Source organism: Somniosus microcephalus, chromosome 1, assembly GCF_052327205.1.
Source record: "Somniosus microcephalus isolate GS21.2 chromosome 1, FLI_Smic_1.0, whole genome shotgun sequence".
NCBI lineage: Eukaryota > Metazoa > Chordata > Chondrichthyes > Squaliformes > Somniosidae > Somniosus > Somniosus microcephalus.
This window is the reverse complement of record NC_140987.1, coordinates 239,685,671-239,713,666: the sequence shown is the minus strand read 5'-3', so window position 1 is coordinate 239,713,666 and position 27,996 is coordinate 239,685,671. Positions and strand designations below refer to the sequence as shown.

At 48.5% G+C, this 27,996-nt stretch overlaps 2 protein-coding genes across 23 annotated transcripts in view; both read left to right on the top strand.

Annotated features, from left to right (window-relative positions):
* Positions 1–27,996, top strand: part of LOC147124680 (adhesion G protein-coupled receptor L3-like) — a 783,432-nt gene that overhangs the window by 334,083 nt on the left and 421,353 nt on the right. For all 22 annotated transcript variants that reach the window (XM_085991353.1, XM_085991371.1, XM_085991380.1 and 19 more), the window contains one exon: positions 17,707–17,920. In XM_085991353.1, the coding sequence (XP_085847479.1) occupies positions 17,707–17,920 (214 nt within the window). The remainder of the gene's footprint in view (positions 1–17,706; positions 17,921–27,996) is intronic.
* Positions 17,961–27,996, top strand: part of LOC147124681 (uncharacterized) — a 40,747-nt gene continuing 30,711 nt past the window's right edge. The window contains exon 1 of the mRNA XM_085965926.1: positions 17,961–17,973. Coding sequence (XP_085822052.1) covers positions 17,961–17,973 — 13 coding nt within the window. The remainder of the gene's footprint in view (positions 17,974–27,996) is intronic.

Sequence of the window (27,996 nt, the reverse complement as noted above, 5' to 3'; positions counted from 1 at the left end):
GAGGCAACATATTGGCAGCGACTCTCGTGGTCAGTGCTGCTCTTTTGTTCTAGGTGGGGAAAGATCTGCAGGAAGAATGGGAATGTCAGATTTGTGATTTTTTTAAACAGCTCTGTGCGCAAATCATGTACGTGTAACCTGTTTCTACATTGCTTCTGGCTTTTGAGTCCCTCCGGCAATATAAATGGAAAAATTTGAAGACTTGTTGCTGAACTTGGGTATAAATATTCACATTTTTGATAGGAAAAATATTGATTACCTTTTTGTAAAGTGGGAGAAGCACCTGTTGGTAGGGACCTTAGTCACATGTCCCATACCTTTGGTAGTAATCTGAATTTGCTCTGTGTGGCGCTTTGCCAGAGAGGAATCCTGGTGTGCAGGAAAGGCAAACTGCACAGATGATGCAGTTATATATGGATTGGCTGAGTGTGAGTGCAGTGATGTGTTAAATAGTACACTGCATTAAGAAATGTTTTTTTCCCCTCCTAAAACTGTCATTAGATTCTTCGAGGTTTTATAAATGCTGCATTGATGTAAGCCAAAGTCTAAACTGGACATAATGCCCAAATAGTTAACCACTAATTAACATTATACTTTAAGTTTATTGCCGCTTCATTACATTTCCTCCTACATTGTCATTAAAGGTGTAATTCTTAAAATTCAAACTACTATGCTTCTGTCTAAATATATGAAAATATTCTATTGCCCTAAGAGTAGTGGAAATCTAGAATTCTCTTCCTCAAAAGGCTGTGGCTGCTGGGTCAATTGAATTATTCAAGACTGGGATTGATTTGTTTTGATTAAGGTCGAGTATATCTGGGTGTCGATCAAAGGGGGGTAAAATGGAGTTGAGGCACAGATCAGCCATGAATTAATAGAATGGTGGAACAAGCTTGAGGAGCTGAATGGCCTACTCCTGTTCCTATGTTCTCCTTGCTAATAAATTCTCTTGTTTCCATTTGTTTTTGTTGCCATGGAACAAGTTCTGTTTTCTCAGTCCTTAGATTTGATGCAGTGTGTATTCAGAAAGGGAGTTGTTTGTTTCAGGCTGCCCTTGTAAGACGAGGCATTAAGTTCCTGTTACTATTGACACCAAGGATATATGACACTTGGATCAGATTTAATTTCTGCTGTTGAAGGGCCTTATGCCTGTAAGGCAGAAAATATTCAATAGCAGAATTAATTTGTATTTTGACAGACCCTTTAAGGTGGTTTGTTGGGAACAGGGTCTTCCTTTGATTGATGGCTACTGGCTCCAGCATCCACAGTAGTACTTAGAATCTGTCGACTGGGAAGTGTGTGAGAGGTTCGAGGATCATTATTCTTTCTCTGTGAGGAGACCCCAGCCTCCTTGTAGTCCTTATCCACAGCCATCACCAGTCTGGTGCAGTGCTTTGATACTCTTAACACCGTGTGCTACATACTGCCTGCCTCTGCTAAACATTTTTTTAAAATCCAGGAACACCTGCAACTGAGGAGATGGGCAGTTTATTATGAAAATATGTGCGTGTGTTTTTGTCTCTTGTGATAAAGAATTTATAAGAAGCCACAGTAAAAGCATTGGCATTTCGCAACACTCTCATATCAGATAGATTACCTTGGGGATCAGAGAGTTTACAGCATTGCAGTAAAAGAACACCACTTGGTCTTCAGTGGCCTAATCAAACTTCCATTAGAAGGCAAATCACAAAGGAGAGGCTGGGATCATGTTACAGGATGTTTTTAAAGGTTAATGTAGTAAGAAAGCAAGACCTGAGGGCCATAGTGACAGCAGTTAGTTTTACTTCACCCTTTGACTTGTGGTTTTCACCCATCCTTTTGTCTAACTGACAGGCTCAGTCCCTAACCCATCTAACAGCAAATTATTTAATTTAAATAATCTTGTAGCAATTTTTTGGTGAAAGAGGAGTGAGTGATTTTGCGCTAACTGTAGAAGTATTTTGTTTTAGATGGGTGAAGTATCCCAAAGGTGTTTATGCCCCTATAATGAGATTGGAGGGGGGAATGTCAGGCATGCTTGGCTCCTGGAATAGTCGGGAGACAGTCTGATCCAGAAACCTTGCTGCTGATTCCACTGTGCTCAACATGGTGCCAATTCTGCTCTGGTGCAAACTCTCCATTTGAAGTGAAAACTTTAGTGCTTTGAAGGCAATTTATTTTTCAGAAAAGATGAAAATTAAGAGTGGCAGATATGATTGCATCACTGCATTGCTGGTGGTGGTGGTGTTGCGGCTTCTTGACAATTTCCCTTACAAGACAACACACACAGTGCACTTTCCATACCAATGTAATTCTGGGGCCAGGGGAGTTCAAGCAAGTGGGGGCATTTTGGCAAAATGTACTTCACTATACATCAGTAATCATGAAAGAAAGATTCTGTGTGATCTAAAATACTGCCTCATAGCACATCCCATAGGAAGCAATTGGCACAGAGGAGTAACAATGCAAATATAATAACATACGCTGCAATGTCTCCATATTTAGAAAAAGCCAAATCCTCTGATGGAATTCATCAGAATTATGGCAATTAATTATTCTCCATGTCTGATGAGACTAGTTTATGTAGTGCAGTTCCATTCTGATTAACTGTACAAAATCATTAATGGACAGGTTACACAGGTGACATTAAGAATTTCCCTGCTAGCAATTCTCTGGATCTGGATGGAGACAGACTCTCAATAACAATAAAAGAGTTCAGATTTAACATTACTGTAAGAAACTTCAGGTCATGATATGTTCATGTTTTGAATGAAAAGGAAAAAAACTATATTATCCCTATATATCTAGTATACTGCTACTTGTCTATATACACACCAAAAATGCCTAATTTGTCTTGAAATAAGACAAAATACACCAAATATATCATTTCCCCATACTTTTTGCTTTCTGTATTCCATATCTCATTTCACATTACATCTTTTCTCTAATTTGTTTCCGTCACTTACAAAAAAAAGTTAGTTTGAGGCCAAGTGACATAATGCAGAACATAAATTACAAAATCAAATCAAGGAGATTGCGCATTGTAGAGATATTAATAGATTCAAATGGTGGTTATAGAGATCTCCGGTGGGGAGGGAGTCCACTACTAATGTAGACATACATGGATTTTGGGACAAGTGGCTGAATTTAGTCTGAAAAAGAGGTGATCTCATAGAGGTATACTACATAGTATAGAAAAAGTAAATCCAAAATATTATTTTGAATTAAATTGTGCGAGTAGGATAAGGGGTTCAATCAGTAAAAGGTAACTTTAGAACTGATATCAGGAGGTGGTACTTTATGCAGAGAATGATGAACTCTTGGGTGGACTTCCAGGCATGGTGGTGGAGGCAAAAATCCTGGATGCATTTAAGAAGCAAATGAATGCTCAAATGGAGACCATCTCCTGACCTGCTGCATCAGTTAAAAAGGAGATGAACAGTAAATTGAGCCCCCAAATTACAGTGCCGATTGCTGCTCTGAATTTCGAAAGCACTGCCTATCCCCACTCGCCCATCTCAAACTGTTTTCAGCAGTACTCTGCCATGTTCCTCTGCTTCTGCGGGCAAAATTGGCTAGCACTGGAGCATCTGATCTGCTATCTCAAAGGTCCCTCATGCAGCCAGCTGCCCTACTTGCCTTGCAACTAAAGGAGCCAGCCAGACAAGCTCTTCTGATATTGACCACAGCGTCCTCAATCGGCAGAGAGTCTTAATGCCAAGCAGTCCCAGTCAGCTGCCTCCGCCTGTATCCTATCCTGCTCGCTCATCACCCCAGCCTTTGGTGACGTACATTAGCTCTCGGTCCCAAAGTGCCTCAAATTTTAAATTTTTATCCTTGTGTTTAAACCTTTCTATGGGCCTCCTCTCCCTATCTCTGTAACCTTCTCTAGTGCTCCAACCTCCCTCCATGGTCATCTTACTACAGCCTCTTGTGTATCCCCCCCCCCCCCCCCCTGTTGCCACCTATTGGCGACTGTGTCTTAAGCCACATAGGCCTCCTCCTCTGGAATTCCTTCCCGAAACCCCTTAGCCTCTCCACTTCCCCCTCCTCCTTTTAGACTTTCCTTAAAAGCTATCTTTTTAAACGAGCTTTTGGCCATCCCTCCTAATAACTCCTTCTTTGGCTTGCTACCTATTTTTCCTTGTGCATCTGTGAAGCCCCTTTGGACTTTTTTTTTTAAAGGCTGTTGTAATCTTAGCATGTGTACTTGAGGTCCCATGGTATTTGTATAATCTATAACATTTTAGGGAAAGCCTTAAAAGCTACATGTATAGCACCAGCCAACTCAGTGAGGTTGCGCCTCCGAATATAGTGCATGGTGGAAGCAGTAATGGGGTGAAATTCCTCCTGGAGATTAATTATTGTAAAAAAAAAAATTCCCGTTCCTGCTATTTTTTTTAATGACCTACTAGCAGTTTCACCTCCGCTGTTAAATCGCTTTTCTCCACAACATAGAGCCTTTGACTGAGAATTTTGGGAGATGACTGAGAAAAATGGGTAGAATTCAGTTTTAATTGCAGGAATGAAACCAGCCAAGGGAAATGACTCAAATTGTTGGCAAACACAGTTCTACAGTTTAGGGATATCATCATGCAGAAACTTGATTAGAGAAATGGAGAACATCTGAGATGTTTCACTGTCTTAATTACACAAATTAACTAATTATCCGCATTTGTGGAAACAATCTGTGCTTTATAGAGGTTGGCATCATGCACTCACAAGGACTTTAAAAATTACGGCCAGAGTGATTAAGAGAAAAGGTGATTTAGTACCAGAAGCAGGATTTTCTTTTCTTTAAAATTGAAAAGGTTCAGCCTTGTTACTAGTCCTAGCCCCTTTAGGGCTACCCCGCATCAGGCGTATTCCCCAGACGTTCACTTTCAACTAAAGTTTGAGGTAGCTGAATCCTAAAGATACTTAATTGGGTCTAAAGGTCCAGACTATCTCTCCCTAAAGGAAAGGAACAACCTGAAGATGTTACCGTCCTCCAGATAGCACTTTTAATAAGTTTAGCTAGACTGTAACGTTCCGGATATTATGAGGGTCCGGAAAACTCCCTCAGAATTCTGCAACTCCTCACCAAAGAGCGTACAGAGATTGAGTTTGTGAGTTTGATACAGAAATATTATGTGAGACAATTCTAAAAGCATATAGATTTATTAAAGAACCAACATGTAATTACAGTTGGTGATTCAATCGCAACATTAACAGTTCCAAAAACAGAAATCTTACAATTCTATTATCAGAGATCCTTATTCTCAAATCTTAACTTCTCTACATTTTTACAGTTCTAAGTCTTATTCCAGGATATCCACCAAAATCAAATACCTTTGATACCTTTGATCCCCGAGGTACAAAGAGTTGTAGACTTACAGAGCCTGCCTCTGAAGCCTGAGAATCGCTTTGCCACTTACAGCGAATCTATCATCCCATTTGAAAGTTCAATATTTATATCCTTTCCCAGTGGTATTTCCTTTGAAGTTTTCTGCTGATGTAAGCTAATTATCTCTAGTCATTTTTCTGCTGACCCCTGCCATTCTTACAGTCAGTTCAGCTGGTAGCAATGCAAAATTATTTCTCCTGTGTAGGTGTCTCAAGCTTAACACAAAAACTGTGTAACAGCAGGTGTCATTCTTACCAAGGTCTTCTGTTTGTGTCTTTTTACGATGTGTAAATACCTCAACCAGGGTGATCTATGCAATTCTTAGTTACCTCAGCTGGTTGCAACACAGAATTGTGTCTCTTGTGTTTCATTTGATGTCATTTTTACGAAGGCATATGTTTCTTAATTTTATGTGTTTCTTTCCAAAGTGTAATTTAGGACACCTTAACAGGGTGTACCATTGTGTTCTTTCCAAAGCTGCAGACTTCAGGAGCCTCCAACCTCCTGTTTCAATAAGGTTATTGATTCAGTGTCAACAACTTATCTTATCTCAATAGCCTGTATGCTGTTTACAGCTTTAGATTGTTGAGGCTTCCAGATTTAGATTGTTGAGGCTTCCAGATTTAGATTGTTGAGGCTTCCAGATTTAGATTGTTGAGGCTTCCGGATTTCCAGACCCAGTTTGTCATGTTTTAATAAGGCTAGAATTCTTTCACCGAATGGTGTATCTTTCTGAATATGGTTCACTCCCTAACCTACACATTAATGGGCATCTAAGGCTTGTAACCCAAGCACTCTTATCTTCATTGGAGCCCTGCTGTAGCATTTCGCACAAGTGCGCCTAACTCTCAGCGTGCCATGTATTTATCCAAAAACATGAACTTGAATAATGAGATGAGGTTAATTTGTTAAAAACGGGTATGTAAACAGAGACAAGATGGCCTTGTGCCAGTTGGTAAAACATGTCTCTGCAGGCCCCATTTTCTTTCCATCTGTCATTTTCTATAGCCTTTTATTTCTGCCCTACCTTTGCAGTTTCTCTCTCTTTGATCATTCTTGCAGTGCTACAGAGGTTCTGCAATAATAAGTAGAACGGAAAGAATAAATCCAGAAGACAACTTCAAATTAAATCATGGCAGCAGGACAAGCAGGTACAGGTTGAAACCAATAAAAGGCAAATTGAGGGTTGATGCCTGGATGTGCTTCACGGAGAGCGATCAACACATAGAGTAGCCATCCCAATGGGAAGCAAAAGCCTTGAAATCTTCTAAGGAGCTGTAGGGTGCTGTGATGGGGAAGTGAGGTTATTTGTGGATGGATGAGATAAGATGGGCCCAATTTCTCATATGTATCTATATCTGTGGTAGCAGCTATCTTTGTTTCTGTAGCACACTACCAGAGTGGGGAGTAGCTAGTGGTAAGGTTGGTGAGTGGACCTTTAACATAATTAACATAATGTTGATGCTCATTTGTATTGCATATCCCTGGGTATCTTCAAATATACACATCTGTTCTGTCAAACCCTGCTTTTATGAAGAAAATTAAAGGTTTTGTCCATGGCCTTCAATAGAACATACTGGCTTTGATGTGAGTCTGTGTACTGGCTATGGGTCTAATGACTATCCCAGTGCTCAGTCAACTACTCTACCATTTCTCAAGATACAAATTGCCTGCCCCTCCAATACAAGCATTGCATTGCTGTGAACAAACTAATGGCCAACATGAAAATATTAATGACCACACTTTTGTTGATTGAAAATTCCCTTTGCAGTGATTTAATTCAGTCCCAATCTCAAGCTCTTCAAAGATACTCATTGGCTTTGAAAGAACAGGTGAAAAATATTAGAGGGTAAAACAAGTCAATCTCAACCCAATAAAGCTCATGTTTGTAGAATTAAACCATCTTCTAGCAACAGTGTAGGCAGAGCTGCTGTTTTTTTGCATGGGGGATGTACTCTATTTTCAGGGCTCAAGCCCCTGTCTGAGTGGACCAGGCAAATCAGTACCAGTTTCTCTGTCACCAGTGCTGATTGCCCTGATCTAACATGTCACCTCAGTTAGATCTGTTGGTAGTATTGCAATATTAGTAATTCTGCCAAAGAAAAATATATCTGATTTTTCAAAAGAAAACATAATACTATTGCTGCTACCTGAGTAGGATTGGCACCTTTCCACCCAGCTGCAGGCTGCCCTTTCCCTGGCAGCTGGATTGGTATCAACTGTAAAAATATGTTTATTTAAAAAAATATCAAAGCAATGAATCTCACACAGCACCATCTGGAGGGATAATGACAAGTTTTACTCATTTTAACACATTTTAATAAAGGAAGACTTGGACATTTTATTTGAAGACAGTTTCTCACTTAACCTACATGTATGTATCTGATCTTTACACAGGTAGGCTTTGAAGGTGTTGTACATCTCACTTTTTATCTTAACTGTTTCTATGGGCTCTCATTCTATCTGAGGGGGTTTTTTTGTAGGAAAATTTAAACAGCGAGGGGTGTGATTCACTGACCCAGCCCCAATGAGTTCTGATGTCTCTGTCCCTGTATCCTGTACTGCCAAGTGCTGCAGAGGGACTGAGTATCTTCCTATGAGCTGCCGGGCCCCAAGGAGTCAAGCTGAATGTATAACTGCTAGGACACTGAGATTGGTGACTGGAAGAGCTGCTTAGGGCAGATTCATGCGGGTGTTGCCAGCGGGTGCACGAGACCCACACTTCTAGAAGCAGTGACACAAAAGAACTGCTGACACCAGAATAATGGTATTTAATCTGCTTGGTCCATAGACTAATAGGATAAGAGGGTGGATTCTCTGCTTGAAATTGTATTTCAAAAAATTATATGAAATATGTTGTATTTGCAGACTACTAGTATGGGATACTGGTATCCCATTTTCAGAGGAATTCATTACTTTCTCAATCGTCTTTCCTTCCAAATGCTGACACTAGAAATGGTCTACTGTTAGTCCTTCATTGTCAGAATGACTGATTTACAGAATCATATTATCTTAGTCATTACATTTATCTAAGGGATTTGGGAACGGCCCTTATACAAGTTATAGAATGCAAGAATCTTTGACTGCTACTTTACGTCTGTTCTCTTGAACCTAAAAGAATACTAGTCAATCGTATCCTTTCCAGTAACACAACTGTTAGCCCATGTCTCTGCATTAGGTCTTTCTGTTGGGCAGTAAAGTGCTCAGAATTTAGCTTGTAAAATAAAGACAAGGTTGTCTACCACTCTCAATCTCTCTTACTTTTTAGTCCACTATTAATCTGATGCATGGTCAGGTTTTGTATGAATTTTACTTGTACTAAGTTAACTAAATATGTGTTGCTCAGTAAAATGCCTTCCAAATCTCCACCCTTATCTTGATGGTAAACCCATTAAGTGAATTAATTAGTTCAAGCTGTTGGGAGAATGGGTTCCTCAATTGAACATGGTCACTCCACAACACGGAATGATGTAAGAAACCTTCTATGAATAATTTATTTTGCCTGTTCAGGAGAAACCTAGTGAGGAGCCAAGGCACATAATGTAGAAGACTCCAGGGTTGAGAAGAGTAGGGAAAGAATGAATTGTAGGAGATGTGAGAAGAGTAGGGAAAGAATGAATTGTAGGAGATGTGAGAAGAGTAGGGAAAGAATGAATTGTAGGAGATTGTCAGAAGAGTCTTGATGTCAACATTCCAACCAATTATTTGCACCTCTCTGATCCAACTCTTTCAGCTCTAGTATTACCTTGTGTGTCCCCTCCAACTAGTTTTACCTGCTTTCATTGCTATCAATTTGCTCAAAAAACACTTGGAAGTTCAGCAGTATGATTTATTCTTTAAAACTGAGACTGGAATGTTCTCTGTGATTCTCTCTATGTACAATGTACTATTTTACACCAAATGCCCAAACTGAACGTGCTTCTCCAAGTTTGAGTTTTCTTCATCAGTGAGACCGCCCCAAGCTTACACTGCAGATCATTGACAGATGAGGTCTCCTAGTATACAGTACATCAGTAAATGTAAATTTGCAGTATCTACGTCATGGTATAAACATCCACTATCTGTCCTTGCCTTACTGAAACTAGTGTGAGGCTGAAACTACTGTTTAAGCAAATTGCAGAGTGCTGTCAGATGAATGGCTCAACAGGTATTTTCTGATACAATTTCTATGGCAGTATTAGCACGTTAAGGAAGTTGACACTACTGATCATATATTAGAATAGTTTTAATACAACTTTTGTACTGGTGCTCTATTAATCGTATGAATTAGGCATTTGGTACCTTCAGTTTTCAGTGAGGTACAAGCCCATTTCTTTAGGCCTCCAGAGCCTCAAGCATCCTGTTAGATCCATTTAAATTCCATTCATTTTTATTTCCTTGGGAAGTTTGCAAGTTGAGTCTTGGGTATTTATTTCCTTATACTGCAATTATATAGAGCCGGTGAGACCACACCTGGAGTGCTGTGTACAGTTTTGGTCTCCTTACCTAAGGAAGGATATACTTGCCATAGAGGGAGTGCAACAAAAGTTCAGTAGACTGATTCCTGGGTTGAGGGAATTGTCCTATGAGGAGAGATTGAGTACACTAGGCCTATATTCCCTAGAGTTTTAGAAGAATGAGAGGTGATCGCCGTGAAACATATAAAATTCTTAAGGGGCTTGACAGGGTAGATGCTGGGAGGATGTTTCCCTTGCCTGGGAGTCTAGAACTGGGGGCCACATCTCAGAATAGGTGTGGGCCATTTAGGACTGAGATGAAGAGAAATTTCTTCACTCAAAGGGTTATGAATCTTTGGAATTCTGTACCCCAGAGGGCTGTGGATGCTTAGTCATTGAGTATAGTCATTGAGTATATTCAAGACAGAGATCGACAGATGTTTGGATACCATGGGGATCGGACGAGAAAGTGGAGTTAAGATTAAGTATGGCCTACTCCTGCTCCTATTTCTTATGTTCTTATGTTCTGCCCTGCCCATGGTTGAGCATTGAACATAAGATTTGTGTGCATGGGATGGGTGAGGGCGAGGAGCCACAGGTAAAAATGTCTCCCTGTCACTTAATAGCATAGCTACCTGATGCTCCATCATTCAGTGCCACCACTTGACACTGTATTTAGCTTTAGTACTTCCACATTTTAATTATTGTTTTACAGTAATTGTAAATGTTGTCAAAAGCAGCCATATCCCCAGTATTTTCTATTCAGTGAACTTTGTGCTCCATTAGTGTAAAAATTGTCAGTAGGAGGATGGAGCAGCTGTCCATGTTGGGTTTTCAGTGTATGTGCCAAGATAATACATGCTTAATGCAGAATGAAGCTCCCGCCACTCAGCTAACTCTTTAATGGTGCCCCAGAGATTTCCTTTTTTAAATGTTGAGAAATCAAAGTGAGAAACCATATAGAACATTGCCAAGGTTGGAAAGGGTATAAGAGAAGCCTCTGTAAATCAGGAAGTGGTGCTTAGGTACCATCAAGCTTGTGGTTTAATAGATTGTGGAAGGAAGAGAAGACTAAAGGAGATAGAGTTGCAGAAGATTGAATAAAAGATTTGAAAATTATGAAGGGGTTCGATAGGGTTGACAGAGAAGATGTTTCCACTTGTGGGAGAGTCTAAAAGAAGGGGACATAAATGTAAAATAGTCACCAAAAAATCCAGTAAGAGATTCAGGAGAAACCTCTCTATTCAGAGGATGGTGAGAATGTGGAACTGGCTACCACATGGAGTAGTTGAGGTGAATAGCATAGATTCATTTCAGGGGAAGCTACATAAGCACATGAGGGAGAAAGGAATAGAAGGATACATTGATAGGTTGAGATGAAGTAAGGTGGGAGGAACCTTGTGTAGGGCATAAATACCAGCTTAGAACTGTTGGGCCGAATGGCCTGCTTCTGTGCTGTAAAATTCCATGTAAGACTGCATGATGATTCTTGATTTCAATGCAGGGAGGACGAAGACCATTTTGTCTGGTATATTCTGTGATTAGGAGGAGGAAGAAAGTTCAGAGCAGCACTAACTGTAGTATTAATGGGGGAAAAAATTGAGACAAAGGAAGAGGGTAGATGTGGGGCAGGGACCACTGCACAAAGTCTTTAATTACAATCTGTCCAGGATAGTGAGGGAGGCTGTTTGAAGAGACTCCTCAGATATGAGAGCAGCATTAAAATCTTGAGAGACCTCAAGTCACTCTCACATGCCACCTGGTGGCATTATCAGATGCCTGGGAATAGCATCCTCCCTAACCTGCTGCTTGCTTATTTAATTAGGGTTACACATCCTACAAGTGCAACATGCCAATGAGCGGCTCCATTTGTTTCACAGAGCAATAATTATTGAATTATTTGCACTATAATGCAAGGGAGAGGAAAATCATTTAAAACATTCCAAGTATGCTACAATTTCCTTAATGTTTAAATCTTGTAAATTATACTTACTCACGACTGACTTTGGAATCAAATGTATTTACATAGGATATACAGCACAGAGGCAGGCCATTCGGCCCTACCAGTCCATGCAGATGTTTATGCTGTACTCGAGCCTTCACCCATCCTTCCTCATCCAAGTCTATCAGCATAACCTTCTGTTTTCTTCTCCCTCATTTGGTTATCTAGCCTCCCCTTAAATGCATCTATACTCTTCAGCTCAACCACTCCCTGTGGTAGCGAATTCTACATTCTCACCATTCTCTGGGTAAAGAAGTTTCTTCTGAATTCCCTATTTGATTTCTTGGATACTTTCTTATTGAGGGCCTCTAGTTTTGCACTCTTTCTGTGTCTACTCCATGAAAACCTTTCATAATTTTAAAGACCTCTATTAGGTCACCCCTAAGTCTTCTGTTTTCAAGACAAAAGAGATCCAGGCTGATCATCCTTTCTTGATATGTATAACCTTGCAGTTCTGCTATCATCCTTGTAAATCTTTTTTGAATCCTCTCCAGTGCCTCTATATCCTTTTCATAATATGGCGACCAGAACTGTGCACAGTATTCCAAGTGTGGCCTAAGCAAGGTTCGACACAAGTTTAACATAACTTCTCTACTTTTCAGTTCTATCCCTCTAGAAATAAACCCTAGTGCTTGATTTGCTTTTGTTATGGCCTTAATGACCTGCATTGCAACTTTCGGTGATTTGTGTATTTGTCCTCCCGGATCCCTTTGCTCCTCTACCCCATTTAGATTATTATTTTTCAAGCAATTTGTGACCTCCTTATTTTTCTTACCAAAATGTAATACCTCACATTTATGTGTTGAAATACATTTGTCAATTGTATGCCCATCCTGCAAGTTTAGTCATGTCTTGTAATTTGTTGCAGTCCTCCTCAGTGTTGATTATCCCTCCCAATTTGGTGTCGTCCACAAATTTAGAAATTGTGTTTTTGATTGCAAAGTCTAAATCGTTAATATAAATTGTGAAGTGGTCCCAGCACTGATCCTTGTGGGACCTCATTTCCCACCTTCTGCCACTCTGAATAGCTACCCTTTACTCCTCCTCTCTGCTTTCTATCTTTCAGCCAGCTAGCTATACATTCTGCTACTTGTCCTCTGCCTCCGCATGCTCTGACCTTATTCATTAGTCTATTATGTGGTACCTTATCGAAGGCCTTTTGGAAATCTAGATACATTACATCTATGGCATTATTCTTCTCTACTTTCTGTTACCTCTTCAAAGAATTTAATGAGATTGGTCAAGCAAGACTTTCCCTTTTGAAATCCATGTTGACTATTCATTATTACATTTTTTGGTTTTTAGCTGTTTTTCTATTTTCTCCTTTAGTAGGGATTCAGTTATTTTTCCTACTACCGATGTTAAGCTGACTGGTCTATAGTTCCCTGGACATGTTCTATCTCCCTTAAATAAAATCTGGAATAAAAAGCTAGTATCAGTAATGGTGACCATGAAACTACTGGATTCTCATAAAAACCCATCTGGTTCACTAATGTCCTTTTAAGGAAGGAAATCTGCTGTCCTTACCCAGTCTGGCCTATATGTGACTCCAGACCCACAGCAATATGGTTGACTCTTATCTGCCCTCTGAAATGGCCTAGCAAGCCACTCAGTTGTATTCAAGAAGGTGGCTCACCACCACCAGCTCGAGGGCAATTAAGGATGGGCGACAAATGCTGGTCTTGCCAGTGACGTCCACCGTGAATGAATAATAATTAAAAAAATTCTTCCTCCACCACCCTTCCACTATTAGGTGGTCTGTAGACTACCCCTATTAGTGTGATTGATCCTTTTTTATATCTTTTAACTCTACCCACATGGATTCTATTTCTGTCTTACTGATGGCTGCGTTACTTTTTTCTACAGCCATTATGTTATCTCTAATAAGTACAGCTACTCTGCCTCCCCTTTTCCCTCTCTGTAATTTCTAAATATGTTATACCCTGCAATGTTAAGTTCCCAGTCCTGATTTTTCTGTAGATTTTTCCAAGATGGCCATTTTCCATTCTTTTGCAATGTTGCTCAACAGATTTTTATGTCCATTTTTTTAGCACTAATTCTTTTTCTTTGGCAGTACAATATGCTGCTACATAACATACCAGTTACCTTGTTTAATAATTCAGTTGGATGTAATGTATCCAAACGAGTTACTCAGGAACATGATACTCTGTTAAATATTTAGACAAAAGAGATGCCATTATTTTTTTGAGACGATGTGTATGTTATTGAAGACCCATACCCCAAGTATTGGTTGCTGAAGACAGCTAGAATACAATTAGCATCTTCTGTTTCTACAGTGTATCATATCGGAAATGAGCATGTTACTGAGACCCGATCCTTCTGGTAAAACTCACACTTGACCTTTTCACTGCCCGTCACAGATTGGGGATTGCTTTCAAGTGGCGATCAAACACGTATGTTGTTTCTGAACCAGTTTGTTGCTATGATGTGATTGCGGAGTTCAACAGCATTGATCTTGCCTATAGAATGCTTGTCATTCTTCAAATGTGACTTTGCGGCATGGAAACTAAACTTTTGAACATCCTCAAATTATAGCAGCTGGCAAAAAGCAGATTTATTAAAATTTGTAATAATACAAGGTGTTTGGATTTGGGTTTTGTCTTGGGTTGACAGCAGAAAGGGCAATTTCCATAAGCAGGCTGGATCTCCCATGAAACCTGTGTCCTTTATACATGCTGTGAATGGGATTGTGTACCACTAACCCTAATCTTTTAGTTGTTATAGCATGATGCACGCACCTCAGACCACATGGGATGACCACTACGCACTCCTATCTATTCCGAAAGGCAGAGAATTCCACACTGACCATTGCATTCAGACAAAAACTAATGGTCAGATTTATTTCTAAGATAATTGCATAGAAGTAAAACAACACAGTTAGTAATAGTGCAAATACTTAAATAGTAAAGTTGAACCAATCCACAAGAAGTTGCAACTTTTCAAGTTTTTGAAGAAAACAGTCTTTCATAGATTTTCTAATACTGGGATAGATTTTGCTGTAGCAGTGCATCTAACGGCATCTGCTGTTAGTTAGACTTGCCCCTGCACCCTTCAGCTCAAAATATTTTTGCCACTAAGTTGCTGGAAGAGTGAGCTGATAACGGCGCAGTGAGGGAAACAGGACATCTGGGACTTGCGTGAACAGGACAAGCAACAGGGTATCTCCTTAACCAATCAGATTGAGGGATTGAGAAATAAACAGCAGAAGGACTGAGAAGGAAGTGTAAATTAGAGTGGATGACTTCAATGTCAAATCAGGTACAGAAAGAGAAATAGAGAGGGAAAGAAAGATTGGATTAAGAGAGAAAAAAAGAGTCAGAAAGGAAAAGTAAAAGAAATTTAATTTTTAAATAAATTTCCAGCAACATTTAATACTTGAAGGAATGAGACTCCACATTTGCAGTAGTTCATTTTCAGTGGAAGAGGTTGATTAGCAGTAATTAACAATTATCACGTCGTTAAAGGGGTACTTGTGCTTGTAGTGATGAGACTTCACTTTCTGTGGCGAGTTTAGTTCATTTCTACCATGCAAATTCCGCAACTTCATGAGATTCGGTGCATGTCATTGGTGAGGCAGACAGTGAAATGCCGTTTTCGCGAAGCTAACAGCAGAGCGGCACAACACAGATAGCAACATTTGGATATTGGCATTTAACCATGCATCTACTCCTCTCCTGAAGTTACTGTACCATTTACACATAAATAACGGCGAGCACCATTATCCTCACCGTTGTTTTGACAGTAAAATCTGACACGTATTGTTTGTTAATGGATGAAGCAATATTTCCGCCCACTCCATGGAGTCATAGTGTCAATTCCAGAAATTAAAACACAAATTGTAAACTTAACTCAGAACTCGTACACTGAACTGAAGATGTTGAGGAAAGTCGGCAATATATCCCAGACTGCTGAATAGAGTAAATCATGTTCAAAGACACATTGATTTAGCATATCAATTTAATTACTTGATGAGCAGCAGTTCACACCTTGCCCAGGCCTTGCACATAAGTTTGATTGGATCAGCACCTAGGACAAAGCTTCTTCATTCCAGTTTATCTATATTCAGAAAAGCCACCTGCATTCTTGCAGATAACTGTGCTACAGACTCCAAGACAGCTTCCATCTTGATACTTTTTCTAAAACCACATTTACCTTGTGTATCAAACAGTCATATAATTAAAAAGAGATTTTCTCTCGATGAAGCATTTGCTTTTGTCACACAAGGTACAGCCCACAGATTTTAGGAAATCAATCTGACTTCCGCCACTTCAACAGTAATCTGGATTAATGTAGGGTTACAATCAGTAAAATATAGATTATCATACGAATGGGATAAAAATAGATTTAAACAGAGATGTGTATGTAAATTGAAACGGTTGCAATGATGAACTATTGAATGTAACTGTTGCTCACTTGTATAATGAAGGGCTTCTAAAGCTGGGTTTACCAAAAGAAACAACTTTGCACTGAGGCAATTTGGCCTTCTACTAGTTGGTGTGATATCTACCATTTGTATCCTTCAATACTTTATATGCTGCAACACTGATGAATGCTTCTAGTTTGCAAATCCATTTCCCAATTATTCTCTTGTTTCAGGATCTCAAGCATTAGCCCATTGAAAATAGCTATGCTGAGACTATTTGACACTGTACACCAGTGGGTCAAGAGCAATTTGATGCTGTTAATACCAGGACTGTGGTCAGTTAGTAGGAACACTTGACTGCTTTTTGTTATGGAAATGCTGATGACTTAAAACTCTGTGACTAAACCATTGGAGCATTCCCCTCTGTTAACATGTTGCAACTTGAGAGCTTGTTTCTTCATTTACTTGGATGGTACTTCCGTTCCAGTGCTGGCACTTAAATTGATAAATACAATTTAATTTTTAGAATAATATAAAAGTGGATTGTGAAACTGGCAGTTCAGCAATATCACAGACCCTCTGCTTGCCTCATTAACGGGTCCTCAAATAGTGAGTTGAATGTTATGCGTTAAATTTGTGTTTCAAAAATAACTGCCTTTTAATGATTTTATCATGGGAATTATGTTGTTATTTACTTCTGTGTGATGTGCCCTTACTATATTAGTTTTGGGTGCTTGAGGCTCAAATTGTGCAGGAATGCAAAACACATAGGGGGTAATTTTAACCTAATGTATTGGGTGGGGAATGATTGAGCTCAGCTCGAGCGCCTGTTTTTTTTACCCCACGTGAACTTGTTCTCCATTGAAGTCAATGGAGAGTAAAATCGAGCTGGGTGTAGAATGGGCATCGGACTCAAAATCACCCGTCTCCTGCCCAGAAAGTTAAAATAACCCTTGTGAACTTGTTAATCATTTGCTCTCCTATTTCATTATAATGAACATGCACTTACTTAAAGCAGTCGTGTGTTACATGTTTTTTGTCTTGGAACATTGGGCAAATGCCAAGAACTACAGTGTAGGATACCATTAATGTTGCAGAGATGTTGCAAACCAATTAAGTAATGATTAGGTAACACCAAGCTTGCATTTAAAAAGTCTGAAGACTTGGAGAGAGTGAAGGCCGTGGCAGATTATGATTTCTGCAATTTTGAGGGAACAGATGAATTTGAGTAGGGGATGCTGTGATGAGTCCTGATTTAAACACAATAGGGGCTCAGGGAGGAGGAAGATTCTGCAGGAAAGGGTATCTGAAACTTGGGAGGAATAACAGAGAGAAGTTCAGAGCAGCACTGACCGAGACATATTGATAAAACAGAGCAAAGTAAGATTGTGACGAGGAGAACAAGATGTGTTTGCTGGAGGTGAGATAAGTAAGAGATTGCTGTTTGCTCTTTCTTATGAAAAAGTTGAAGCATTAAAAATGCACCATAATTCACATTTTTGTCTGGTTCATCTTGCAGCCTTTAGCCGAGCTCCAGTTCCAATGGCTGTGGTTAGGAGGGAACTGTCCTGTGAAAGTTATCCAATTGAACTCCGCTGTCCTGGAACTGATGTCATTATGATTGAAAGTGCCAATTACGGAAGGACTGACGACAAAATCTGTGATGCTGACCAAGCCCAGATGGAGAATATTCGGTGCTTCCTACCAGATGCCTATAAGATAATGTCACAAAGGTATGTTTGCAGAAAACTTAATTCACAACGTCCGTACATGATGTACGTGGCTGGTTTTTACAACTGAGGTGATTGTCAGTACAGTTTTTGTTTACTTTTTCTAGAGCACAGTGAGAGTGCGAGACAACAGAGATAGCATGTTATCCATACACTCTTGGAGCTGGCACAGATCTCAAACTGTGTGACTAAAACATTGCACAGACACAGCATGCCTGTCAGACTCAACTTGGTACAAAATTGGCTGTTCTATTTGTTTTTTAATGGCAAATTTGAGAAACATATGAGAACTTCAGTGTTGTAGAACCGCACATTACAGTTGTCTGAGCTTTGGGCTGAATGATTCTCTCCATTCAAAAGTCAAGCTGTCTCTACTAAGCAGTTATTATCTGAGGCCAAAGCACAGTTCACTGCAAGCAAAAGATGGGGGAAAAGAAGCCTGTACCCTGATAATTAGAGCTACAGGATATAATGACAGAACAGCCAGACCGTTTTTATAGCGTCACACCAGAGAGACACTATTTTGTCATTTCCTTTTCTACATGTGTTTTTAGTTGACTGATGGTAATTTAATCTGGTGGAAACTTAGTTTTGTTCGGAGAACGTCCTACAATATTTGACTTGTTTAATCTGGAAATGAAATGATAATCCTATAATTATTTTTTTTTAAACTTAATATAATAAGTAAGGAATGTATTCCAACAATTACTGCCTTGAGGGGAAGCAAATTGAACAACATTAAGAATGGACATTTGGGAGAATTTGAGCTTTGAATTCTGAGGGTTTGCGTGGTCTCCTCAGTTTAAAAAAAAAACCAGGCTGACAGCAAGGAAAGGTCCTCCTTTGACCTACAGTGGATATAAAATGCATTCGCTGCTACCAAGGAAACCACATTTATCAATTTGCACCCTTTATTCATTGTTTTCTTTTCTTCCCTGCCCCCTCCCCTTTCTTGGAAAGTCATGCACCTCTTGTAGTTGAGTAACCTGGTCCCAGACCTGCACTGGCATGGCTGTTGAACAGGGCTGTGTGGAGATGATGACCAGGGCCCATATTTTCCGATGCCTATGGCTGTGTACACACCTGTAGGGACATCGGAAATGCCGGTTTCAGGCATGTGAAGTGCATGCGCTGAAAACCGCCATTTCCGATCTGTCAAGAATGCTTCTGACAGATCTGACACCTGCCCTGGAGAAGGGCCTCTGCGGGTGGAGAGTTCCGCTTTCTGGAGACCCTCCGCCCGCTGAAATCACTTACACTTTTACCAGGCGTAAGATTTTTAAGGCCTGCTTTTACCAGCATATGAGTTGCAAATGTAAAAAAAAAAAAAATTTTTTTACTCCTTTATAATTTTAAAATACTTTTAAAAAGGGTAGGTTTATTTTTAGCCCCGTAAAAAAAAAACTTTATTTTTTTCAAAAAATTAAATTTTTGTTTAAAATATTTAATTTAATGTAATTTTAACTCATTTTAAAAACGTGATGGTTTTTTAAAAATTTATTTCATGTTTTAGTGTGTTTTTGGGGTGATCTCCATTCATATATTTGACAGGTCTATCTGTCTAAAGTATGAAGGGAGATTCCCTTCTTCTATTGGCTGGCCTGGCCCACGTGATCCCAGGGACGCCCCTGGGATACGTGGGCCCTGCACATTTCGGCTGTGGAGAGGCCCAGGATCGGAAGTGTCCGGACCTTGGGAGCCCTCGGGTAAGGGCGTAGATTTTTTTCCGATAGGAGGCATCACACGCAGGAAGCCTGTTAGAAATGATGGGCCGCTGTGTCTTACCTGTGCACTTCTCCCTGGTGCAGCACAGCTGAGATTAGGAGTCTCAGCGAAATATGGGAGGAAACCTATATTACATTCCCTTCTAGATTGGGTAAAATGCACTTACTGGCCCGAGATTGATGAACATAGATGCAAATCGTACATTGCACATGCACAGAAGAGGCAAATGCTGAATTGTCCATGGATATTGAATACTTTTATTGATAAAGGACAAGCGCAGATTTGCTTGAAATGAATATGATTTTTCTATCAAAATTGTAAACTAATTTAGACTGCTTTACTTTTAGTAATAGTCCTTTAATCCACACGTGTAAACCTGTTTTAATCAGTTAGGACTTTGCTTTTACTGTGTTGGCAAACTTACAGATTATAATTGGATTTAACATCAGTCCGCCTCTGCCTGTCTCTATCTCTCTCTCTGTTTGTCTGTGCGCCTCTCTCTCTGTGCGCCTCTCTGTCTTTGCGCCCCTCTCTCTCTGTCTTTGCGCCCCTCTCTCTCTGTCTGTCTGTGCGCCTCTCTGTCTGTCTGTGCGCCTCTCTGTCTGTCTGTGCGCCTCTCTGTCTGTCTGTGCGCCTCTCTGTCTGTCTGTGCGCCTCTCTGTCTGTCTGTGCGCCTCTCTGTCTGTCTGTGCGCCTCTCTGTCTGTCTGTGCACCTCTCTGTCTGTCTGTGCGCCTCTGTCTGTCTGTGCGCCTCTCTGTCTGTCTGTGCGCCTCTCTGTCTGTCTGTGCGCCTCTCTGTCTGTCTGTGCGCCTCTCTGTCTGTCTGTGCGCCTCTCTGTCTGTCTGTGCGCCTCTCTGTCTGTCTGTGCGCCTCTCTGTCTGTCTGTGCGCCTCTCTGTCTGTCTGTGCGCCTCTCTGTCTGTCTGTGCGCCTCTCTGTCTGTGCGCATCTCTGTCTGTCTGTGCGCCTCGCTGTCTGTCTGTGCGCCTGTCTGTCTGTCTGCGCCCCCCTCCGCCTGTCTGCGCCCCCCTCCGCCTGTCTGCGCCCCCCTCCGCCTGTCTGCGCCCCCCTCCGCCTGTCTGCGCCCCCCTCCGCCTGTCTGCGCCCCCCTCCGCCTCTCTGCGCCCCCCTCCGCCTCTCTGCGCCCCCCTCCGCCTCTCTGCGCCCCCCTCCGCCTCTCTGCGCCCCCCTCCGCCTCTCTGCGCCCCCCTCCGCCTCTCTGCGCCCCCCTCCGCCACTCTGCGCCTCTCTGCGCCCCCCTCCGCCTCTCTGCGCCCCCCCTCCGCCTCTCTGCGCCCCCCTCCGCCTCTCTGCGCCCCCCTCCGCCTCTCTGCGCCCCCCTCCGCCTCTCTGCGCCCCCCTCCGCCTCTCTGCGCCCCCCTCCGCCTCTCTGCGCCCCCCTCCGCCTCTCTGCGCCCCCCTCCGCCTCTCTGCGCCCCCCTCCGCCTCTCTGCGCCCCCCTCCGCCTCTCTGCGCCCCCCTCCGCCTCTCTGCGCCCCCCTCCGCCTCTCTGCGCCCCCCTCCGCCTCTCTGCGCCCCCCTCCGCCTCTCTGCGCCCCCCTCCGCCTGTCTGCGCCCCCCTCCCCCTGTCTGCTCCCCCCTCCCCCTGTCTGCTCCCCCCTCCCCCTGTCTGCGCCCCCCTCCCCCTGTCTGCGCCCCCTCCCCCTGTCTGCGCCCCCCTCCCCCTGTCTGCGCCCCCCTCCCCCTGTCTGCGCCCCCCTCCCCCTGTCTGCGCCCCCCTCCCCCTGTCTGCGCCCCCCTCCCCCTGTCTGCGCCCCCCTCCCCCTGTCTGCGCCCCCTCCCCCTGTCTGCGCCCCCCTCCCCCTGTCTGCGCCCCCCTCCCCCCTGTCTGCGCCCCTCCCCCTGTCTGCGCCCCCCCCCTGTCTGCGCCCCCCTCCCCCCTGTCTGCGCCTCCCTGTCGGCGCCCCACTCTGCCTGTCGGCGCCCCCCGCCTCTCCCTCTCTGCCCGTCTCTCTCTCTCTACCCGTCTCACTCTCTCTCCCCGTCTCTCTCTCTCTGCCCGTCTCTCTCTCTGCCGTCTCTCTCTTTGCCCGTCTCTCTCTCTGCCCGTCTCTCTCTCTCTGCCCGTCTCTCTCTCTCTGCCCGTCTCTCTCTCTCTGCCCGTCTCTCTCTCTCTGCCCGTCTCTCTCTCTCTGCCCGTCTCTCTCTCTCTGCCCGTCTCTCTCTCTCTGCCCGTCTCTCTCTCTCTCTCTGTCTGCGCGCCTCTCTCTCTCTGTCTGCGCGCCTCTCTCTCTCTGTCTGCGTGCCTCTCTGTCTGTCTGCGCGCCTCTCTCTCTCTGTCTGCGCGCCTCTCTCTCTGTCTGCGCGCCCCTCTCTCTCTGTCTGCGCCGCGCCCCTCTCCCTCTCTGCCCGTCTCTCCCTCTCTGCCCGTCTCTCCCTCTCTGCCCGTCTCTCTCTCTCTGCCCGTCTCTCTCTCTCTGCCCGTCTCTCTCTCTCTGCTCGTCTCTCTCTCTCTGCCCGTCTCTCTCTCTCTGCCCGTCTCTCTCTCTCTGCCCGTCTCTCTCTGCCCGTCTCTCTCTGCCCGTCTCTCTCTGCCCGTCTCTCTGCCCGTCTCTCTCTGCCCGTCTCTCTCTCTCTGCCCGTCTCTCTCTCTGCCCGTCTCTCTCTCTGCCCGTCTCTCTCTCTCTGCCCGTCTCTCTCTCTCTGCCCGTCTCTCTCTCTCTGCCCGTCTCTCTCTCCGTCTCTCTGCCCGTCTCTCTCTGCCCGTCTCTCTCTGCCCGTCTCTCTCTGCCCGTCTCTCTCTCTCTCTGCCCGCGCGCTTCTCTCTCTCTGCCCGCGCGCTTCTCTCTCTCTGCCCGCGCGCTTCTCTCTCTCTGCCCGCGCGCTTCTCTCTCTCTGCCCGCGCGCTTCTCTCTCTCTGCCCGCGCGCTTCTCTCTCTCTGCCCGCGCGCTTCTCTCTCTCTGCCCGCGCGCTTCTCTCTCTCTGCCCGCGCGCTTCTCTCTCTCTGCCCGCGCGCTTCTCTCTCTCTGCCCGCGCGCTTCTCTCTCTCTGCCCGCGCGCTTCTCTCTCTGCCCGCGCGCTTCTCTCTGCCCGCGCGCTTCTCTCTCTCTGCCCGCGCGCTTCTCTCTCTCTGCCCGCGCGCTTCTCTCTCTCTGCCCGCGCGCTTCTCTCTGCCCGCGCGCTTCTCTCTGCCCGCGCGCTTCTCTCTGCCCGCGCGCTTCTCTCTGCCCGCGCGCTTCTCTCTGCGCGCGCTTCTCTCTCTCTGCCCGCGCGCTTCTCTCTGCCCGCGCGCTTCTCTCTCTCTGCCCGCGCGCTTCTCTCTCTCTGCCCGCGCGCTTCTCTCTCTCTGCCCGCGCGCTTCTCTCTCTCTGCCCGCGCGCTTCTCTCTCTCTGCCCGCGCGCTTCTCTCTCTCTGCCCGCGCGCTTCTCTCTCTGCCCGCGCGCTTCTCTCTCTCTGCCCGCGCGCTTCTCTCTCTCTGCCCGCGCGCTTCTCTCTCTGCCCGCGCGCTTCTCTCTCTCTGCCCGCGCGCTTCTCTCTCTCTGCCCGCGCGCTTCTCTCTGCCCGCGCGCTTCTCTCTCTCTGCCCGCGCGCTTCTCTCTCTCTGCCCGCGCGCTTCTCTCTCTCTGCCCGCGCGCTTCTCTCTCTCTGCCCGCGCGCTTCTCTCTCTCTGCCCGCGCGCTTCTCTCTCTGCCCGCGCGCTTCTCTCTGCCCGCGCGCTTCTCTCTCTCTGCCCGCGCGCTTCTCTCTCTCTGCCCGCGCGCTTCTCTCTCTCTGCCCGCGCGCTTCTCTCTCTCTGCCCGCGCGCTTCTCTCTCTCTGCCCGCGCGCTTCTCTCTCTCTGCCCGCGCGCTTCTCTCTCTCTGCCCGCGCGCTTCTCTCTCTCTGCCCGCGCGCTTCTCTCTCTGCCCGCGCGCGCCTCTCTCTGCCCGCGCGCGCCTCTCTCTGCCCGCGCGCGCCTCTCTCTGCCCGCGCGCGCCTCTCTCTGCCCGCGCGCGCCTCTCTCTGCCCGCGCGCGCCTCTCTCTGCCCGCGCGCGCCTCTCTCTGCCCGCGCGCCTCTCTCTGCCCGCGCGCCTCTCTCTGCCCGCGCGCCTCTCTCTGCCCGCGCGCCTCTCTCTGCCCGCGCGCCTCTCTGCCCGCGCGCCTCTCTGCCCGCGCGCCTCTCTGCCCGCGCGCCTCTCTGCCCGCGCGCCTCTCTGCCCCGCGCCTCTCTGCCCGCGCGCCTCTCTGCCCGCGCGCCTCTCTGCCCGCGCGCCTCTCTGCCCGCGCGCCTCTCTGCCCGCGCGCCTCTCTGCCCGCGCGCCTCTCTGCCCGCGCGCCTCTCTCTGCCCGCGCGCCTCTCTCTGCCCGCGCGCCTCTCTCTGCCCGCGCGCCTCTCTCTGCCCGCGCGCCTCTCTCTGCCCGCGCGCCTCTCTCTGCCCGCGCGCCTCTCTCTGCCCGCGCGCCTCTCTCTGCCCGCGCGCCTCTCTCTGCCCGCGCGCCTCTCTCTGCCCCGCGCGCCTCTCTCTGCCCGCGCGCCTCTCTGCCCGCGCGCCTCTCTCTGCCCGCGCGCCTCTCTCTGCCCGCGCGCCTCTCTGCCCGCGCGCCTCTCTGCCCGCGCGCCTCTCTGCCCGCGCGTCTCTCTCTCTCTGCGCGCCTCTCTCTCTCTGTCTGCGCGCCTCTCTCTGTCTGCGCGCCTCTCTGTCTGCGCGCCACTCTCTCTCTGCGCCCCTCTCTCTTTCTGCGCCCCTCTCTCTCTCTGTCTGCGCCCCTCTCTCTCTCTGTCTGCGCCCCTCTCTCTCTCTGTCTGCGCCCCTCTCTCTCTCTGTCTGCGCGCCTCTCTCTCTCTGTCTGCGCGCCTCTCTCTCTCTGTCTGCGCGCCACTCTCTCTCTGTCTGCGCCCCTCTCTCTCTCTGTCTGCGCCCCTCTCTCTGTCTGCGCCCCTCTCTCTGTCTGCGCCCCTCTCTCTGTCTGCGCCCCTCTCTCGCTTTGTCTGCGCCCCTCTCTCGCTTTGTCTGCGCCCCTCTCTCGCTTTGTCTGCGCGCCTCTCTCTCTGTCTGCGCGCCTCTCTCTCTCTGTCTGCGCGCCTCTCTCTCTCTGTCTGCGCGCCACTCTCTCTCTCTCTTTCTGCGCCCCTCTCTCTCTCTGTCTGCGCCCCTCTCTCTCTCTGTCTGCGCCCCTCTCTCTCTCTGTCTGCGCGCCTCTCTCTCTCTGTCTGCGCGCCTCTCTCTCTCTGTCTGCGCGCCACTCTCTGTCTACGCGCCTCTCTCTCTCTGTCTGCGCCCCTCTCTCTCTGTCTGCGCCCCTCTCTCTCTCTGTCTGCGCCCCTCTCTCTCTCTGTCTGCGCCCCTCTCTCTCTCTGTCTGCACCCCTCTCTCTCTCTCTCTGTCTGCGCCCCTCTCTCTCTCTGTCTGCGCCCCTCTCTCGCTTTGTCTGCGCCCCTCTCTCGCTTTGTCTGCGCCCCTCTCTCGCTTTGTCTGCGCGCCTCTCTCTCTGTCTGCGCGCCTCTCTCTCTCTGTCTGCGCGCCTCTCTCTCTCTGTCTGCGCCCCTCTCTCTCTCTGTCTGCGCCCCTCTCTCTCTCTGTCTGCGCCGCTCTCTCGCTTTGTCTGCGCGCCTCTCCCTCTCTGTCTGCGTGCCTCTCTCTGTCTGCGCCCCCCTCCGCCTGCCTGCGCCCCCCTCCGCCTGCCTGCGCCCCCCTCCGCCTGCCTGCGCCCCCCTCCGCCTGCCTGCGCCCCCCTCCGCATCTCTGCGCCCCCCTCCGCATCTCTGCGCCCCCCTCCGCATCTCTGCGCCCCCCTCCGCCTCTCTGCGCCCCCCTCCGCCTCTCTGCGCCCCCCTCCGCCTCTCTGCGCCCCTCTGCGCCCCTCTCTGAGCCCCCTCCTCCTGTCTGCGCCCCCCTCCGCCTCTCTGCGCCCCCCTCCGCCTCTCTGCGGCCCCCTCCGCCTCTCTGCGGCCCCCTCCGCCTCTCTGCGCCCCCTCCGCCTCTCTGCGCCCCCTCCGCCTCTCTGCGCCCCTCCGCCTCCCCGCGCCCCTCTCCGCCTCCCTGCGCCCCCCTCCGCCTCTCTGCGCCCCCCTCCGCCTCTCTGCGCCCCCCTCCGCCTCTCTGCGCCCCCCCTCCCCCTCGCTGCGCCCCCTCCCTCTGTCTGCGCCCCCCTCCCTCTGTCTGCGCCCCCTCCCTCTGTCTGCGCCCCCCTCCCTCTGTCGGCGCCCCCCTCCCCCTGTCGGCGTCCCCCTCCCCCTGTCGGCGCCCCCCTCCCCCTGTCGACGCCCCCCTCCCCCTGTCGGCGCCCCCCTCCCCCGTCTGCGCCCCCTCCCCCTGTCTGCGCCCCCCTCCCCCTGTCTGCGCCCCCCTCCCCCTGTCTGCGCCCCCCTCCCCCTGTCTGCGCCCCCCTCCCCCTGTCTGCGCCCCCCTCCCCCTGTCTGTGCGCCCCCCTCCCCCGGTCTGCGCCCCCCTCTCCCGGTCTGCGCCCCCCTCTCCCGGTCTGCGCCCCCCTCTCCCGGTCTGCGCCCCCCTCTCGCTGTCTGCGCCCCCCTCTCGCTGTCTGCGCCCCCCTCTCCCTGTCTGCGCCCCCCTCTCCCTGTCTGCGCCCCCCTCGCCCTGTCTGCGCCCCCCTCGCCCTGTCTGCGCCCCCCTCGCCCTGTCTGCGCCCCCCTCGCCCTGTCTGCGTCCCCCTCTCCCTGTCGGCGCCCCCCTCTCTGCCCGTCTCTCTCTCTCTCTGCCCGTCTCTCTCTCTCTCTCTGCCCGTCTCTCTCTCTGCCCGTCTCTCGCTCTCTGCCCATCTCTCTCTGCCCATCTCTCTCTCCCCCCTCTGCCCGTCTCTCCCCCTCTGCCCGTCTCTCCCCCTCTGCCCGTCTCTCCCCCTCTGCCCGTCTCTCCCCCTCTGCCCGTCTCTCCCCCTCTGCCCGTCTCTCCCTCTCTGCCCGTCTCTCCCTCTCTGCCCGTCTCTCCCTCTCTGCCCGTCTCTCCCTCTCTGCCCGTCTCTCCCTCTCTGCCCGTCTCTCCCTCTCTGCCCGTCTCTCCCTCTCTGCCCGTCTCTCTCTCTCTGCCCGTCTCTCTCTCTCTGCCCGTCTCTCTCTCTCTCTGCCCGCCTCTCTCTCTCTCTGCCCGTCTCTCTCTGCCCGTCTCTCTCTCTCTGCCCGTCTCTCTCTCTCTGCCCGTCTCTCTCTCTCTGCCCGTCTCTCTCCCTCTGCCCGTCTCTCTCCCTCTGCCCGTCTCTCTCCCTCTGCCCGTCTCTCTCCCTCTGCCCGTCTCTCTCTGCCCGTCTCTCTCTCTCTGCCCGCGCGCTTCTCTCTGCCCGCGCGCTTCTCTCTCTCTGCCCGCGCGCTTCTCTCTGCCCGCGCGCCTCGCTCTGCCTGCGCGCCTCTCTCTCTCTCTGCCCACGCGCCACTCTCTCGCTGTCTGCGCGCCTCTCTCTCTCTGTCTGCGCGCCTCTCTCTCTCTGTCTACGCGCCTCTCTCTCTGTCTGCGCGCCTCTCTCTCTCTGTCTGCGCGCCTCTCTCTCTCTGTCTGCGCGCCACTCTCTCTCTGTCTGCGCGCCACCTCTCTCTCTGTCTGCGCGCCACTCTCTCTCTGTCTGCACGCCTCTCTGTCTGCACGCCTCTCTGTCTGCGCGCCTCTCTCTCTCTGTCTGCGCGCCTCTCTCTCTCTGTCTGCGCGCCTCTCTCTCTCTGTCTGCGCGCCTCTCTCTGTCTGCGCGCCTCTCTCTGTCTGCGCGCCTCTCTCTCTCTGTCTGCGCGCCTCTCTCTCTCTGTCTGCGCGCCTCTCTCTCTCTGTCTGCGCGCCTCTCTCTCTCTGTCTGCGCGCCTCTCTCTCTCTGTCTGCGCGCCTCTCTCTCTCTGTCTGCGCGCCTCTCTCTCTCTGTCTGCGCCCCTCTCTCTCTTTGTCTGCGCCCCTCTCTCTCTCTGTCTGCGCCCCTCTCTCTGTCTGCGCGCCTCTCTGCCTGTCTGCGCCCCTCGCGCCTGCCTGCGCCCCCCTCCGCCTGCCTGCGCCCCCCTCCGCCTGCCTGCGCCCCCTCCGCCTGCCTGCGCCCCCCTCCGCCTGCCTGCGCCCCCCTCCGCCTGCCTGCGCCCCCCTCCGCCTGCCTGCGCCCCCCTCCGCCTGCCTGCGCCCCCCTCCGCCTGCCTGCGCCCCCCTCCGCCTGCCTGCGCCCCCCTCCGCCTGCCTGCGCCCCCCTCCGCCTGCCTGCGCCCCCCTCCGCCTGTCTGCGCCCCCCTCCGCCTGTCTGCGCCCCCCTCCGCCTGTCTGCGCCCCCCTCCGCCTGTCTGCGCCCCCCTCCGCCTGTCTGCGCCCCCCTCCGCCTGTCTGCGCCCCCCTCCGCCTGTCTGCGCCCCCCTCCGCCTGTCTGCGCCCCCCTCCGCCTGTCTGCGCCCCCCCCCTCCGCCTGTCTGCGCCCCCCCTCCGCCTGTCTGCGCC